Source organism: Canis lupus, chromosome 27 (assembly GCF_048164855.1).
Source record: "Canis lupus baileyi chromosome 27, mCanLup2.hap1, whole genome shotgun sequence".
In the NCBI taxonomy this organism is placed as follows: domain Eukaryota; kingdom Metazoa; phylum Chordata; class Mammalia; order Carnivora; family Canidae; genus Canis; species Canis lupus.
This window is the reverse complement of record NC_132864.1, coordinates 16408072-16426709: the sequence shown is the minus strand read 5'-3', so window position 1 is coordinate 16426709 and position 18638 is coordinate 16408072. Positions and strand designations below refer to the sequence as shown.

Here is an 18638-nt window from a genome sequence, read left to right as displayed (position 1 = left end):
ACCACTGAGCCACCCAGGCGACCACCACTAAGTATTTATCAGCAGTAGGGATAATGATCTTGATCTGCTTTTCAGGGCTGGAATAATAAGGAATTACAACATTTTAAAATATATATTCAAAAAGTGTATATATTTTGGATAGAACTTTTGAATATATAAGTAAAATTAATTTTAAAAAATACATATTCTGTGATCTCACCATCTACTTAAGAAATGGGTCCATACCAGTACGTTCCAAACCCCCTGCATGCTCTACAACTCTTCTTCTCTCCCACATAGGAGACCACTATTCTGAATTCTGTGTTTCTTTTTTTTTTTTGAAGTGATCATAGTGTCAAGATTTTATTGTCTTCATAATATAACAAAATATGAAGCTTAGAACTGGATCACTTGACCCTCTTATCTCCTCTCAGTTCAGACTGCTTGCCTCTCTTAATAGCCAGAGTTCTCTTGGATCTGTAGGTGGGCTCAACACATTCAAGCCTCAGCACAATCCTCTTTGTAGTTTTAGCTTTTTTCTGGAAAATCAGCTTAGTCTGTCCACCATAGCCACTCTGCTTCCTGTCATAACGCTCCTTTCCCTGGGCATAAAGAGAATCTTTGCCTTTTCTTGTATTTTGTCATTTTGTGAGGTTAGTTTTGAGAGCATAGTTGGCATGGTCTTATGCTTTTCTTTATTGTTTTATCATGTACACAATCCTAAACATTATAAAGCTTAGTTGTTTGTGTTTTAAGACCTTACTATATAAATGTAGTTGCCATATGTATTTTATGATGGCTTTTTTCTTGGCTCCACATGTGTTATATGATTCTTCTATGTTGATGTGTGTAACTCTACTTTTAATTTTCACTGCTGCCTAATTATATGACTACATTACTATCTATTCTCTTGTTGATGGATATTTGAGTTTTTTCCAGTTTTTTGTTGCTGTTGTTGTTATTATGTTGCTGTGAATATTCTTGTACTTGTCATCTGGTGTTCATGTGCAGGAGTTTCAGCGGGGAATTACCTTGGAGTGGATTGCTGGGTTGTAGGCTATAAGCAGATAGAAGGCTGAATGATAATTCCCAAAGATATCATGCCCTGATTCCTGAAACCTGTAAATCTTACCTTATATGGAAAGAGGCTCTTTGCAGATGTCTTTAGTTAAGAATTTTGTGTTTGGTAGATTATTTTAGATTTTTAGGTGAGCTCTGAGTGCAATCACAAGAGTCCTTAGGAGAGGCAGAGAGATTGCATACAGTATAAAAGGAGAAGGCCATGTGCTCACAGAGGGCGAGATGTGGCCACAGATGGGGAGTCAGCAGCCGTCCAAAGGTGGAAGAACCAGAAAACAGATGCTTTCCTAGAGCCTCTTGAGGGAGTATAGCCCTGCCAACACCTTGAATTTGGCCCAGGGATACTGATTTTGGACTTCTGGCCTCCAGAACTGTGAGCAGATAAATATCTGTTGTTTTAAGCTACTAAGTTTGTAGGGATTTGTTAGAACAGCCATGGGAAACTAAGACAATGCATTTTCAATTTAACTGGATAATGCCAATTGTTTTTTGAGGTGTTTGTGGTAATTTATGTTCCCACCAGAAATGTTTAAGAATTCCTATTGTTTCACACTCTTGTCAGTATTTAGTATTATTGCATTTTACTAACAGATTTTACTGAGCAGTTCTGTAAAACCTAGCATTACTTTTTCTCCCTTGCCCCCCCAAACCTAGTACAAATTTTAAAAAATTTAGTTCAGAATTCAAAAACAAAAAAATTGAGTACACTAAGAAGGTAAAAGTGTTGATATTAAATAATATAATGAAATTGAGGGGTTTGATTAAATTTATAATATGCTGTGGATAATGTATTATATCTATTATTTCTCTTTCTTCATCTCCCAACCAGTAAGTATTTTCTGTATACACTTCTCTAGAAAATAATCCAGTGGTTCTTTGGTATTTATTACATGAATTGGCATACTCTTGAGTTTCTGTTTGGTTTACTTTTACTCCATCCCATTTTACAAAATCTTTTTGGCTGAACATAGATCGAGCTACTCAGGCACTGCTTTACTAGTCAGTTAAGCAATGGACTTGTGATCTTGGCTCAGGTCATTATCTCATGGGTCATGGTTCTGAGTCTTGCATCTAACTCCAGGCTCTGTGGGGAGTCTGCTTGAGATTCTTTCCCTCTCTGTCTTCCTTTGCCCCTTACCCCTACTTGCACTCTCAAGTACACACTTTCTCTCTCTTTCAAATAAATAAATCTTTTTAAAAATTATTTATTTATTTATGATAGTCACACACAGAGAGAGAGAGAGAGAGGCAGAGACATAGGTAGAGGGAGAAGAAGCAGGCTCCATGCACTGGGAGCCCGACGTGGGATTTGATCCCGGGTCTCCAGGATCGCGCCCTGGGCCAAAGGTAGGCGCTAAACCGCTGCACCACCCAGGGATCCCCAAATAAATAAATCTTAAAAAAATAAAAACCTACTAGACTGGTAAAATAGTATTGGGGGGAGGGGTAGTAACTATCACCTGTTTGCTCAATAATAGTATATTCATGCATATATTTTTATGCATATATTTTGAATGAGCAGATGTTAGTCATCAATAGAATACATATTACAACCTTGATTCATGAAGCATATTTTTTGATGATAAACATATTGCCCATAGAAACAATAATTGTACTTTAAGGTGAATTGCATGTGAAGTGCATGGTGTTGCACTTTGAATGTAATTTTAAAATGTATCTTCTCATTTGATTAATTTTTCTGTTGTGTTCTTTAAGGGTAAGCATTTAAGCAAATATATTAGGAAAGTGGATTAATAGTTGTATGTAAATGGTTTTGAGGGTCTGAAGAAAAAGTTTCTATTAGCAAAATGAAGTGGCAAATTGAGGTGATCTAGCTAAATCTGTTTTAAAAGACTGCTTGTTTGAATAGAATCGTAGCATTGGAAGAAGAAATCTTTGTCATTTACAAGAAGTGTAATAAAGAGCCATCTTGTTCCTTTTTGATTATGGCTAGCAACTGGCCTTTTATTTTTTTTTATTATTTTTTTTTTCAATTTTTATTTATTTATGATAGTCACAGAGAGAGAGAGAGAGAGAGAGAGAGAGAGAGAGAGAGAGAGGCAGAGACACAGGCCGAGGGAGAAGCAGGCTCCATGCACCGGGAGCCCGATGTGGGATTCGATCCCGGGTCTCCAGGATCGCGCCCTGGGCCAAAGGCAGGCGCCAAACCGCTGCGCCACCCAGGGATCCCGCAACTGGCCTTTTAAAAGAGTATACCCTGTTTTGGGTTTGAGCCTTAAAAAAAACTTTTTCTTATAAAACATCTGGAAAATTGCAAAAACAAACTAAAATTGTATAATGGATCCTTATGTATCACCAACTTCAAGTTTTCAATTCATAGCCAATCTTGTTTCAGTTCTGCTACCTACTTCTCTTTCCCATATTATTTTGAAGTAAATCCATGACATATCACTTTTTAACATAGCATTATATTAAAGCGTCAATATAATGATTCAGCAATTCCATACATTACCTGGTGTTCATCACACTCCCTAATCCCCATCACCTATTTAACCTATCCCCCCATACTCCTCCCCTCTAGTAACCATCAGTTCTCTGTAATTAAGAGTCTGTTTCTTGATTTGTCTCTCTTATTTTTTCCCTTTTGCTCATTTGTTTTGTTTTTACAATTCTACATGTGTGAAATCATATATTTGTCTTTCTCTGACTTTTTTCAGTTAGCATTGTACTCTCTAGCTCCATCCATGTTGTTACAAAGACAAGATTTCATTCGTTTTTATGGCTGAATAATATTCCATTATACATAAATACCACATTTTCTTTTTCCATTCAATTAATGGACACTTGGACTGCATTCATAATTTGGCTTTTTAAAATAATGCTGCTATGAAGGCACAGGTATATGTATCCCTTTAATTTGAATTAGTGTTTTTGTATTCTTTGAGTAAATACCCAGTAGTGTGATCGCTGGATTGTAGGGTAGTTCTTTTTTTAATTTTTTTGAAGAACCTTCGTACTGTTTTACACAGTGGTTGTGCCATTGTGCATTCCCACCAACAGTGTGTGAGGGTTCCTCTTTCTCCACATCTCTGTGGACACTTGTTGTTGGCTTGGGTTGTTGAGTTTAGCCTTTCTGACAGGTGTGAGTTGATAAGTCCTTAAAGTTAGGATTTGCATTTCCCTGATAAACATCTTTTCCTGTGTCTGTTGGCCCTCTCTTTGTCTTTGGAGAAATGTCTGTTTATGTCTATTGTCCATTTTTAATTTTTAAAATATTTTATTTATTTATTTGAGAGAGAGTGAGGGAGAGAGCACAAGTGGGGAGGAGCAGCAGAGGGAGAGGGAGAAGCAGGCTCCCCGCTGAGTGCAGAGTCCGGCTGTCCATGGGTCTCCTAGAACTCCACGATCATGACCTGAGCAGACGTGACAAACACTTAACCAACTGAGCCACCACCCAGGCACTCCAGTTGATGTTTTTTTTAAACTGTGTTTCCTCTCTCTTTTCTCCCCTCTCCTGCGTTGTAGTTTATTTGAAGAAACTTATTCTTCTAGACCATGGTTTGATCAGATTTAAGTTTGATTTTTTTTTTTTTTGTAAGACTGCTTCATAGGCGGTGGTCTGCATTTTTATCAGTAGGTGCATAGTATCTGCAGCTTTCTTTTTTTTTTTTTTTTTAAGATTTTATTTATTCATGAGAGGCACACAGAGAGAGGCAGAGACATACGCAGAGGGAGAAGCAGGTCCCATGCAGGGAGCCTGATGGTGGGACTTGATCCTGGCATTCCGGGATCACACCCTGAGCCAAAGGCAGACACTCAACCCTTGAGCCACTGAGGCATCCCTATCTGCTGCTTTCCTGTGATGTTTGCAGCTACTAACGCTCAATGCCTTGATCTATTAAATCCAGATAGCAAAATGGTAATAATCTGTTATACCTTCATACCTTCATTAGCTGGAATGCTTCCATGAAGGAAACTTTTCTCTCCTCAACTACTTATCTAGGTGTACAGATTATATGAGAAAGGCAGGATAAATGTTTGAATTTTTCCCTGTATTAACCACTTTTCAAAATGAGTTGGCTTGCCAACATCATCCAATGGTGATTTTTCTTTCTCATAACATGATAAGCTTGTGGGTTTAAATGTATTTGATGTGTTTCTTCTTTCTTTTCTTTTTGATGTATTTCTGCTCATTGAAATTCTTGTTCTTGTTGATAAGGCAAAGTCATTGTTTCTCAAAGTACTATTTTTCCAGAGATAGGTAAATGACCAATAAGCCCGTTAAAGATGCTTAACATCACTAGTCATCAGGGACATGCAGACCAAACCACAGGAGTTACCATTTCATGCTCACTTGGATAGCTCTAATCAAAAGAGAGATAATAACAAGTGTTAGCAATGATGTGGAAAACTGAAATCTTCATACATTGCTGCTGGGGATGTAAAATGATGCAGCCACTTTGGAGAACAGTTTAGCAGTCCTCCCGAGGGTGAACATGGAGTTTACTATGAAGACTCAACAGTTTCACTGTTAGCTTTTCATCCCTCGTGGTTATATACTTATGTCCACACAAAAACTTGAATGTTTGTAGAAGCATTGTTTGTAACAGCCACAAAGTGGAAACTCCAATGTCCCATCAACCAGTGAATGAATACATAAGATGTGGTCTGTCCATAAAATGGAATATCATTCCGCAGTAAACAGGAATGAAATGTTGATGCATGCTAAAGCATGGACAAATCTTGAAAACGATGCTAGGTATTTATGAAATACCACACATAACAGGATTCCATTTATATTTAATGTGAAGAATAGGTAACTCAATAGAGAATAGGTTAGTGATTGCCTAGAGCTAAAAGATTTGGGGGAATAGGAGAGATTGCTAATGGGTAGTTTCTTTTGAAGGTGATGGAAGTGTTCTAAAATTGTGGTAATGACTGCACAACTCTGAATATACTAAAAGCCATTGAATTTTGCACTTTTAAGTGGATGAATTTTATGGGGGGTGTGAATACTATTATAATAAACCTTTTATAAAAATTATTTTTAAAGACTCCTCAGAATCATCCGAGCCTGCTTCAGATGCAGATTCTGGGGCATATCCCAGACTTCTTGAAACAGTCTTTGTAAGTGGATTCCAAGAATCTTTTTTTTAAGTAAATGCATCCATGAGTTGTGGTTCACGCTGTTTTGAATTATTATCAAAAGTTCTTTGTTATGCTGTGCATCCCAGTAACTTCCTATTTTTGCTGCTTCTGGAGTAATAAAGTCTTCCTCTTGCACATGATGGCCCTTTGATTTTATAAAGGTTGCTCCCCCTTCCAACTCATCCCTCTCAGGACACGCATCTCTAGTTCCTTAACCATTTCTCATGTGACATGATTGCCAGATTAGTCAAATCACCCTCTTCAGGACTAATACTGGTCTGTTAATGACTTCCTAAAATGAGGTACTCTGAACTGAACAGGATATTCCAGTTATAGTTTGATGATTGCAGAATATAAATGGGATTATTACCTCCCTTGCTTTTGACACTGGAATTCTTCCAATGCATTTTAAGATTACATTAGCATTTTTTAAGCAGTGTAGGCTCAGATGAAGCATGTGTTTAATTCCATACCTCCTTTAGCCCATCCCCAATACTCCCAGCCTTTATCTAGTCAGAATTTCCTTTTTTTCAGGGTTATCTGAAAAAATTCCGTTTCTTAGTGGTCATCTAGTCTAAAATAAGGAAATCCTGACTGTTGTTTAGCTGTTTCAGCTTTTTCAGAGCACTCCCTGAACATGTGTTTTGACCTTAGCTGTGTAAATGGAGGCGGGTGTTGGCCTCATTTTTATAGTTGTAGACACACAGACTGAGTGAGTTTAAGTAAAATACCTAACAGGAAATTGTTACTTGCAGAGTCTGGACTGGAACCTAGTTCCCCTATACTCAGTGGTTCGAAATCTTGGCAGCATGCATCACTTGTGGAATGAAAAAAGGCCTGAGTCCCATCCTCAGATAATTTGAGTTAATCTGACTGGAGTGGGACCCATTTATTAGTGTTGTCTTAACTCCCCAAACAGGGATGCCTGGGTAGCTCTGTGGTTGAGCATCTGCCTTCAGCTCAGGCTGTGATCCTGGAGTCCTGGGATCGATTCCCACATCGGGCTCCCCGCAGGAAGCTTGCCTATGTCTTTGTGTCTCTCATGAATAAATAAATAAAATCTTGAAAAAAAAGCTCCCAATTTTAATGTGCAGACAGGGTTGAGAACAATGGCTCTAACTTGTATTTGGTGTCTCCTCCTTCCATTACATGTATTTCTTCATTTTATGTGGAAGAGGAAGAATTTTTCATTGTTCCAGAAGGCAGATTTATAATTAGATTTGTAACTGAGAGAGGGTTACACAGATGTATAGTGGAAACCAGATGTATGTCCTAAGAGAATTTTTCTTGGAATTTACGTATCTTCTCATTCATTAATTTATCAAACATTTATGTGCCAGACAGACACTGTGCTAAGCTCTGCTGGTACAAATGTAAAGCTATCGTTTCCCTCTTTTAGTACTCTGTTGAAAGAGGGAACAGACTGTAAACAAACAACATAGTAGTGAGGTGTTATACATATTACAGTTTCCTTCTTTGTTACATTTTGTATTTAAAAACCAGTGGTGTTTTTTTTTTCTAAAATATATCAATGCTAAGTGTTTGAACATATCACAGTATGATAGTTGTTAAGTATGTGAAGTAAGCAGTTAAGAAAGTTCATCTCTTCAGAGATCTTTTCCTTTACTCCTAAGGAATCATTGATTCTATTGTGAAATAGCAGACATATTTTTCCTTACGGTTTGTAGTGGATCGTCTGATAGAGGTATGTGCTAGAGACTGAAAACACAGAGAAACTAATTCTGGAAAAGAGAAGAGAGAGAGAGAGAAAGAGTAAAGAAACCAGAATCTATCTATCTATCTATCTATCTATCTTTCTTTCTTTCTTTCTTTTTTTCTTTCTTTGTTTCTTTCTTTCTTTCCTTCCTTTCTTCTTTCTTTCTTTCTTTCTTTCTTTCTTTCTTTCTTTCTTTCTCATTCATTCATTCATTCATTCATTCATGAGAGACACAGACAGAAAGGCAGAGAGACAGGGGAAGCAGGCTCCATGCAAGGAGCCCAGTACAGGACTCAATCCCGGGACTATAGGATCATGCCCCAAGCCGAAGGCAGCTGTTCAACCACTGAGCCACCCAGGCATCCCAGGAAATCAGAATTTTTCAAAAGTAGGTAGCAGAGGGGCACATGGGTGGCTCAGTGGGAGTAAAAGCTGGGAGATGGAAAAAATAGGACCCTGGTCTTGGGGACATGACAAAAATTGAAAACTGGATGGGGACAGGTCAAGATGGAATTTTCATGCAAGAAGAATTGGAAAAGCGATTAGATATCGAGTCCTCAAATGTTTTTGTTTTTAAATTTAAGTAATTAATCTCTGTGCCCAACATGTGGCTGGAACTCACGACCCCAAGATCAATAGAGCCCAACATGCTCTACCAGTTCTGAGTCCTCACGGTTCTGACAAGTCTGCCATCAATAGCAGGTGTGTGAAGATGTGGGCAAAATCACTGAGTGCTGGAGCAGGTTTTACCGGGTTGATCAAAGCTGAACAACCTGGAAACCAGTCAGGGGCGGTTCTAGTTTTGGTACTAAGCTAGCGGCTAAAACTCATGAATTAAACTGTGAAATTTAATCATGTTATCAGTTAAGTTAAAGACCCTTTTTAAAAATAGGAGATGTTGAAAGAGAATTCAAATGAACACATATTTTCAGGATTGGATAAGGATATGCAGTTTCAGGGTCTAATTTAATTGATAAGTGATCCACTCTTGATTTAGGCTTTCATATTAGAGATAGAATTCCTTCCTTCCATTCACAATTCATTTATTTGGTTCACTTGATCTCATAATCTGTGAATTGTCATATGCAATTCAATTTGGCCATGATTGCCATCTTTTTAATGTGAAAAACAGTGGGAAAACTTAAAGAAGGGCTTAAAAATTCACTCTAACATTTGAGAGGATTTCAGTATTCTATAGCCTTTCCTGAAAAGTTTTGTATTGGGTTAATAAGTCTGGCCAGTTGATCTGCTTTGAAATAATAACCCAGGTATAAATTCCTTTTATGCTGACAGGTACATATAATGAATTGGTTAATGTACCATACTAAGGAGTATAGTAATGGAATTCAAATGCTTGGAGTTTAAGTGATCCTGAGTTTTAGTGTATATGCTGCTGAAGTGGGCACAATCCTGAATTTTAAGTATCCTTTCCTTTTGGAGAGTGAAAGGTTTTATTGTTCATTCATAGCTCCCATTATCTGTGGTCTTCCCCAGCCTACTATTTAGTCTTCTCTCCTAACGAGGAATCTAAGCAGCCCTATGTTATTTGCTGCCAAAGTGCAGCAGATGGATTTGCTGTTTTAAGGACAACATATCCTGTGGACTGTGATGATTTTTGTCAGATGCCCCCCCCCCCAATTTTAAATATATCAATTGTGTCACCATTTATTTTAAAGATATTATTTATTTATTCATGAGAGACACAGACAGACAGAGACCTAGGCAGAAGGAGAAGCATGCTCCCCATAGGGGGCCTGATGCAGGACTCCATCCCAGGACCCTGGATCACAAATAGAGCCAAAGGCAGACGCTCAACCGCTGGGCCACCTAGGCGTCCCAATTGTGTCACCATTTGTTTGACTACCAGTTATTTAAAGATAGTGTTTGCTTTTGAAAAATATCCCCTCTAGTTATGATTGCTTAAATATGAACTATTTAACTTGTCATCACTGTTTCTTTTTTTAAATAGAGAAAAATCCATGTTTCTATTACCACAAATACTAATGACATTTCAAATTGAACAAACATGTTTCACATAGTCCTATTTATAGAACATATATGATTTTTCTGCTTTTGGTTTGGTTTTAAAATTTTTTAGTTATTGCATAATATTCCATTGTCATATGTTTTAATTGAACACTTCCCTTTTAATTTTTATTTTTTAAGATTTTATTTTTTAAAGTAATCTCTACACCCAAACTGGGGCTTGAACTCACAACCCCAAGATCAAGAGTAACACATGGTACTGATCAAGCCAGCCAGGTGCCCCGAACACTTCTTTTTTAGGTGTTGAGATTATTTCTTCTTTTTCCATTATAATAAAACTTCAGCAAATATCTCTGCACATTTACTTTTTTAGGTTAAGTTCTTAGAAAGGGGTTACTTTCTATTCTTTCAGAGGTAGGCTCTAATATATCTTTTAATTTCTTTTTTTTTAAAGATTTTATTTATTTATTCATAGACACAGAGAGAGAGGCAGAGACACAGGCAGAGGGAGAGGGAGAAGCAGGCTCCATGCAGGGAGCCCGATGTGGGACTCGATCCCAGGTCTCCAGGATCACACCCCAGGCTGCAGGTGGCGCCAAACCGTTGGGCCACCGGGGCTGCCCTATCTTTTAATTTTTTAACCCTTTTAGAGACTTCTCTTTTCTGAATGGTGAAATTGATATTTAAAATTGGAGGAATACTGTAGTTCATGCAGTATCTTTTCTGTTAATTACTGGTTTAGATAATTCCTTTTTATGTAACATTCTCTATTACTTCAAAAGCCCCTCTGTGCTTTTTCTCACTATGGCAGTTACTTGCAATGCATGTTGACACACACACACACACACACACACACACACAGAAAAAAGAAAAAAAAGAAATATATGTTGACATTTCACATTTCACATGACTGGCAGGTACATGCTCTTGTATTCTTCCACATGGAAAATGGAAAGAAATGGGCTGAAATGAGCTGATCCTCTGTAATTGCTCTTACATCAAATATTGTAGTCTTGTTGAAAGTCAGATTTGGTTGGCAAAGAATATTTTGCCTACCTTCTGTTAGGCTTTCCAGGATGATTATTGTTGTCTTAGCTTAAACTTGTATGTCAAGTATGATAAAAATTAAGGCTACAGGTTGCTTTGAAAGTCATTCCCTTCATTGGGTGACTTCATTATCACCGAAGTACAGTCATTGAGCCCTCCTTCTGATTAAGGAGGACGAGGATCTTCCCTGTTGCTTAAATAGCTTTCCCCCTTTTTAAAGAGAGAAATACTCATTTTCTAATAACATTCTGGTCTTTTTATCTTCTTAAACAGCAGTTACTGAGAGCAGTGGTTTTATATGAGGATCTGAGACAAATCATTTAATATTCATAAGTACCAGAATAGATCCTTTATAGCTGATGTACTAAAACTCAAAGGTATGATGTCTTTATGAAATGATTTTTCAGCCATGACCTTCAAACTTAGAATTCTGAAAAACAGCAGTGTAGCACACAATTCTTAATTTTCACAAGGGGCTGTTGGAATGGATAATGCTGAGTAGTCTAATGGATTTCTGAAAGCATAATGTGCCTTAGATACTGCTAAATCAATAAACATAAGTCACTTAAGTGTGTATATCATATAATATTTGGTTAATTATAACTCAAATCCTTTCAGAATATTTGTCTTTCAAGTGGAATGCCAGAATATAAGTGAATTACTTATAAAAATAGAATCACTAGAAAAGTGAGGCATTTTATAGTTATTTTTTCAGCTAGTCTTAATTATGTCATAAACATCATTTTATGAACCATAAAATATCACATTTTAGAACCACTTATCTTTAAGATTGATAATAAAAGGAAATAGGTGGGTTTAATGTTACTGGGTTGTTCTTTGATTCTTGGGTCTAATAAAAGTCTGTATTAAATTTTTAGTAGTTATTGCATATAACCTAAGTAGATGATCAATGTACCACACAAATATAATATGTACTTTATATCAAGGAGTTGTATTGGGTGGAAATCACAAAACCAATATTGGAATGCTCTTAAAAAACAAATTTTGTTTTAGGTGTCATAACTGGGAAGACAAACTTAAGGTTTTGTGATTTTTTTTTTTTTTTAGCAACATTGAAAAACATCTCACTCTGTTGATTTTAATGGAAGAGGCTGGTTTTTGAGGGGAGATCCTAAAAGGAAAAAAAAAAGGCAGTCTCGCTTCCTTGGATATTGATTACAGCTTCAAGGTAGATGATTGCCCTTGAAATGTGATCTTTTTTTTTTTAATTTTTTATTTATTTATGATAGTCACACAGAGAGAGAGAGAGAGAGAGAGAGGCAGAGACATAGGCAGAGGGAGAAGCAGGCTCCATGCACCGGGAGCCCGACGTGGGATTCGATCCTGGGTCTCCAGGATCGCGCCCTGGGCCAAAGGCAGGCGTCAAACCGCTGCGCCACCCAGGGATCCCTCTTTTTTTTTTTTTTTTTTTTTTGAACTCTGGTTAGTTTATCTGCTGCAATGTGAAAAATAATCAAAAGGGTGATGGTGATTTGTGTTTGAATTCAGTCAAAAGGTAGGAAAATATAGTTTGGAATGACTTGATGGGGAAAGGTATTTAATCATTGTTCCTGTTGTATTAAAATAACTAAAAATTACCCTAGTTATTAATTTTAATATGACTTGCAATATAGCTTTACCCATGATACCTAGCTGAGCACAGATATAGCTTGGTTGGAACTTTTTTCCATTTGTTTAAAAATCGTCATACAGGGATGCCTGGGTGGCTCAGCCCTTGAGCGTCTGCCTTTGGCTCGGGATGTGATCCTGGAGTCCTGGGATGGAGTCCCGTGTCGGGCTCCCTGCATGGAGCCTGCTTCTCCCTCTGCCTCTATGTCTGTCTCTCTCTGTGTCTCTCATGAATAAATAAATAAAATCTTAAAAAAAAATCATCATACAGTTAAAGTGACTTTTTTTTAGGGGATGTACTGTTCTCTGAATTTAGCACACATATGGATTTAATCCCCATCACCACCACTACCACCAGAATATAGAATAATTTCTTCATTACAAAAAACTTCTTCATACCCTGCCTATTCCCCTCACCTCTGACAATCACTGATCTCTTCTAGATCACTATAGTTTTCTCCTATTTTTTACAGAAAGTCCTATGAATGGAATCCTACAGATGCAGCCTTTTGAAATTGGCTGCTTTCACTCAACTCCGTGTCATTGAAATTCGTTGAAGTTGCGTGTATCAGTATTCCTTCTTGTTGCTAAGCTTGAAATCTTAAGGCATTTGGATGTTAATTTTGATCTGATAGGCTGGCACTGAAGTTCAGATTGCTCACCTTTTTTGGAAACACTATGAACATTTTTTTCAAATAAATAAAGTACATTGTTTGAATTGGAATTATTTATTACAAGTAGGCTCCACACCCGACATGGGGCTTGATCTCACAACCCTGAGATCAAGTCACCTGCTCTATGGACCGAGCCAGCAGGCGCCCCAGAACTTGTTGTTTAACCTGAACATTTTTTCAGTTCAGTGACTTGGTGTATAGCTAAGTGAGGCAGTTACAGTGTTTACATTGTTCTGCAAGTTTTTGTTATTTTATGGGGCTAACAGTTTTTAAGGGCAAAACTTGAGGTAGTAAAAGTATTTTGCAGGTTTCTGAGAGAAATAAAGTGATCTATAACCTTTTAAAATGTCAGTGCCAGTGTCATGACAGAATTTTCTTTGCTTTTATTTCAAACCTCTTCTCACCCTGACTTTCTGGTCTACTGAGAACCAGATACCTTTGGCGCCTGATAGTCTGTTTCATTGTGCGTGCCCCCAGAGTGCCCTCCTTTGTTGTTTACAATAGTCTGTTCATTTTAACCTAGTTGAAGTTATATGCATAAACTTTTTGCATCATAAAGTTAAATTCTCTATCTTGATAGCTGGTTCCTTTCTTTTCGTTAAGGATTTAATGGTTTTATTCCCCTAACTGCTGAAAATCTAGAGGCCTCCTGGTAATTAATTGTATATTTTGGCAAGAAAATAGTATGATTCCTGTATCAATATGAAGTGAATAAATCTATACCATGTCACCAGTTGAAAATGGATTAGCAGTAGTAAGAATGGAGTGTTCTTCAAAATTAAAGAATAATACAATATCAATCATTTATGGGTAGGTATATTTGATTCTGAGGATAAAATTTTGTTCTTTTCACTTCTAATCCACCTGGTAATGGGAGGTAGAGACTTATATTATAACCTAAGACCATTTAATAAAGACCTGTACCTCAGTTTTCTAAAAAAAAAAAAAAAAAAAAAAAAAATTTACTTGAATTAATTTTTGACTTCAATACTTAACTGTTTTCATGATTTCGGTTCTTTGAATTAGGTCTGATATTACTTTTAACTGGAACACTAGCAGAAATGCCATTGAAAAAATATCTCCATCAGCAAATACCTGGCTTTACAGCACATTTTTTCATATTGGGTTACAATTAAGATGATTTATGTGGAATATTTTTAGATACCATTGGATATATTTGCTTCTATAGATGAAAGCCATGGTGAAAACAGTACGTACCAACTTCTTTATCGTTTCTTCCCTTAGATTTTAACATTTGAGACCAAGAACCCAACGGAATTAGCTGAACGTTTGCGCTCTGTTTGTGGAAATCAGAGCAATGCCTATGCCCGCCTGCTAGAATACCGCCTGAATGCCTTGCGAGGACTATGGAATGCCCAGCGCCAGCTGGCCTTGGAAGAACAGCATGAAAGAGAAAGTTCGGGTGATGAAGAAACATTGGCTCTGCTCAAACGCCAGGGCTTGTTGCAGCAACCCGAGCAAGCTCCCTTCACATCTCGGATGGGGCTCCTGCTGGTCTTCCCCCTCATTCAGTCCCAGAGCAGAACGGACCCCTCTCTCTGTAACATAACTGCTGAGGTGCTATTGAACTGCCTTCGCGACTGCCAGCCTTTGAGCCTGACCAAGGAGCCTGCTGACTGTCTCAATGGAATTGAAACTTTGCTGTGTTCTTGGCTAGAGGACACTTCTGACACAGGCCGACACATCCCACATAAACAAAAAGAAAATGCTGCTGCTGCTCTGGTGGCTTTGGCATGTGCCAGGTAAGGACCATCAAAAGCCCTCTTTAGTGACCTCGTGGCCGCTGCTGCCAGGGGTGAGTGAGTGAGTGAGAGGCAAGCATATGTGATGGAAGTCTTAACATCAGTAGTCCTTTGTTGGCAGTATTGAATTTCACCTCATCAGCAGTACATAAGATACTTTCACCAGAGCTTGGCACCAGGAACCTGAGCTGGAGCCTAAGTTCAAGTATTTGCTGTCTGCCATCCTGTGATAAAGCTAAAACAGCTTAAAAGGGAGAGCCAACCCTTGGCTGTTATCTACTCACCCCCCTAGATGATTAGTGCTTTACATCCAGTAGTTAATGGAGGATGGCCTATCTGTATTTATCCTGGAAGGACCGTCAGAAAGTTTGTAGAGCTTTTAATTTATTTCGTGGGTGCCTTTGAGGAGTGTATCAGCAAGTGAGTGGGTTATTTCCTAGACTCAGTCACACAGACTTGGTCACAAATTATATTTCTTGACCATGATGCTTGTCTCCATTAATTTAACTGAAAGATCTCTCTGTTTATGTCTGTATTTAATAGTGTGCCATCCTTTGGTGTAAGCAGATGTTATTGATCTACTACTAGCAATAGGAAATGTTGGAGTGTTTTTACAGGAGAGGGTCTCTATATTCTCCTGCCCAGTAACCTGTATGATCATTGGCACATTTTTTGTGAGGAAAAAGGTTCACTGCCCTTACTTTCCTCTAAGCTAGTTGTTTAGAGACCAATTAGGACCGTGGTCTGACAGATTACTGTCACTAATTAATGTCACTAATCTGTCCTATTCCCTTCAGAATTTTGAGTTCTTCTTCTCTCTTTCTCTCTCTTTTTTTTTTTTTTTAGCAAAGCGTATGTGGGAAAATTCTTCTTGGAGGATTATGAAGTTCTTGGTTATAAGACGACTTTTTCCCTTATTTTTATGGTTTCAAAGTTGACCTTCAAATGGTTGAATCTCAGGCTTTCTTAAGGCAAAATGGCACCAGTATTTATTGTCAGTTTCTTTGCCCTGAGCAAACTGTCATAGCCTAGTTTTAGATCTCTGAAGACTCTGAAGATTGTGGAAATCCTGACATGAGCTTAACTCTGGAGACCCTACTGTGTAGCACCGAAATTAGTTTTCCTGGAAAGGCTTTATATTGGATTGATATTTTGCATTTGTAGAAGACCATTTCAAGCCCTAAATAGATTTGTTATTAATATAAAAATCCCATTTTGGAGGGGTGCCTTGGTGGCTGAGTTGCTTGGGCATCTGACTCTTGATTTTTGGCTCAGGTCATGACCTGATCGACATTCCAAAACTGTCTAAAGATAATCCTATCTAAAAGCAAATTTTCAGCTCACCTGGGTAGCTCATTTGGTTAATTGCCTGACTCTTGATTTTTGGCTCAAGTCATGATCTTAGGGTCATGGAATGAAATCCCATGTCAGGCTCCATGCTTACTTAGTGAGGAGTCTGCTTGAGACTCTCCCTCTCCCCTCCACCCATGCATATGCTCACGTTCTCTCTCTCTCTCAAATAGATAAATAAATCTTTTAAAAATCCCATTTTGAGGGCAGCCCTGGTGGCGCAGCAGTTTGGCGCTGCCTGCAGCCTGGGGTGTGATCCTGGAGACCTGGGATCGAGTCCCACATTGGGCTCCCTTCATGAACCCTGCTTCTCCCACTGCCTGTGTCTCTGCCTCTCTCTCTCTCTCTCTGTGTCTCTATGAATAAATAAATAAAATCTTAAAAAAAAAATCCCATTTTGAGAAAATTTACCAAAAACAATTTTTAAAAAAATATTTTAAAGAGGGGTACCTGGGTGGCTCAAGTCGTGATCCTGGGGTCCTGGGATTGAGTCCCGCATCAGGCTCCCTCTGGGGAGTCTGCTTCTCCCTCTGCCTATGTCTCTGCCTCTCTCTCTGTGTCTCTTGTGAATAAATAAGTAAAATATTTAAAAAAAAAATTTAAAGAGTGAGACCATGAGCAGAGGGAATAACAATATTTATTTGTTCAACCGATTTTTTTTTTTTTTTGAAAACTCCCCACAGGGAGCCTGATGTAGAACTCGATCCTAGAACCCAGGATCACGCCCTGAGCCAAAGGCAGAGGCTCAACCACTGAGCCACCCAGGTGTCCCTGGTCAACAAGATCTAAAAGAAGGTGCTTTTAAAATGCACAGGACTTACCTGGCCAGATCCCAGGTATAAATCACCACAGAACATTTTATGAACTACATGATCACCTATTTCAGATAGGCAGACTTTGGAACACTGCCTTCTCCCAGCCAAGGCTTTCACTGCTAGGTATCATCATATGGCTCAACCCCAAAAGAAATGGAAGATCTGACACTGGACTGAGTTAGCTTAAAGTCCACTTAATTGCCCCTTTCACTATCTCTGGTGTTCAAAAAATCAAAACTAAAGAATAGTATAAAGCGGGAAGGCAGCAGATAGGGTCTAAAAGCTCAAGTTGAGAGTTGGGCCACTCACCAACTGCCCCATCTCAACCCTGTCATCTAATTCCTATGGATTTCTGCTTCTTCATCTGTCCAACAGGGCTGTCTCCCAGGCATGCAGTGAGGTTAAAATAAAGGGGCTAAAGCACACTGAAACATTTAAGACCATTAAACCAACTATGAAGTAGATCATACCTACTTCATAGTTAACCTACCAGACTGAATCATGCTTTCAGAATAAAATGTAGTCCTCCTATGGCTCCTAAGCCCCCATCTGATCTAAGCCCTGCCAAGCTGATCGGCTCCCTGCATCTGATCGGCTCCCTGCATAGAGCCTGCTTCTCTCCCTGCCCTCTCTCTCTCTGTGTCTCTCATGAATAAATAAATAAAATCTTAAAAAAAAAATAAAAAGATCCTGTTGACCATATTCTAGATTTCTCAGAGTCTTGAGCCTTGAGAACCAAAAGGAAATTGGGTAATGATAAGCTCTGCGAGCGTTATAGTCACATGCTTCACAGCAAGGGAAGTAGAACACCTCTAAGCACAAAATACTTATTATTTGAGGGGACCTGACTGGCTCAGTCGGTAGAGCTTGCAACTCTTGATCTCTGGCTCATCAGTTCGAGCCCCACTTTGGGGGTAGACTTTACTTAATAAAAAATATATATATTATTTGAAAATATTCCTTTGCAGTCATATTTAATGTGATGGGGTTTGGGGAGATGTTATGTGAAATGGATGAACTGAGGGGCACCTGGGTGACTCAGACGTCTGTATTCGGCTTGGATCGTGATCTCCGGGTCCTGGGATCAGGCCCTGTGTCTGGCTTTCTGCTCAGTAGGGACTTTGCTTCTCTCTCCCTCTCTCCCACTCTCCCGCTCCCCCACCCCATTGTATGTTCTCTCTCTCTCAAATAAATAAAATCTTAAAAAAAAAAAAAAAAAGAAATGGATGAACTTAAAGATATTTAAAAACAAAGCCTGGAAACACTGTCAGACTTTAAGTATAGCCCCCTTCTATAAAATCTCTCCTCTAGACTAGAGAAGGACTTTATGAAACAGTACTCAAGCATAATAGCCACATGGTTTTTTGTGTTTGATCTTTAGGTTTTGAACTTTTATTTTGGGGAGAAAATTGTTTACCTTTACATATGCAAGGAGAACGTACTAATTGGCATAACTGGTGCCACTCACATAGTGACTTTTTTGTATGAG

At 38.4% G+C, this 18638-nt stretch overlaps 1 protein-coding gene across 7 annotated transcripts in view; it reads left to right on the top strand.

Moving 5' to 3' along the window:
- The window catches only part of HECTD4 (HECT domain E3 ubiquitin protein ligase 4), a 188927-nt gene that overhangs the window by 38232 nt on the left and 132057 nt on the right, over positions 1-18638 (top strand). For all 7 annotated transcript variants that reach the window (XM_072802573.1, XM_072802574.1, XM_072802572.1 and 4 more), the window contains exon 2: positions 14467-14984. In XM_072802573.1, coding sequence (XP_072658674.1) covers positions 14467-14984 — 518 coding nt within the window. The remainder of the gene's footprint in view (positions 1-14466; positions 14985-18638) is intronic.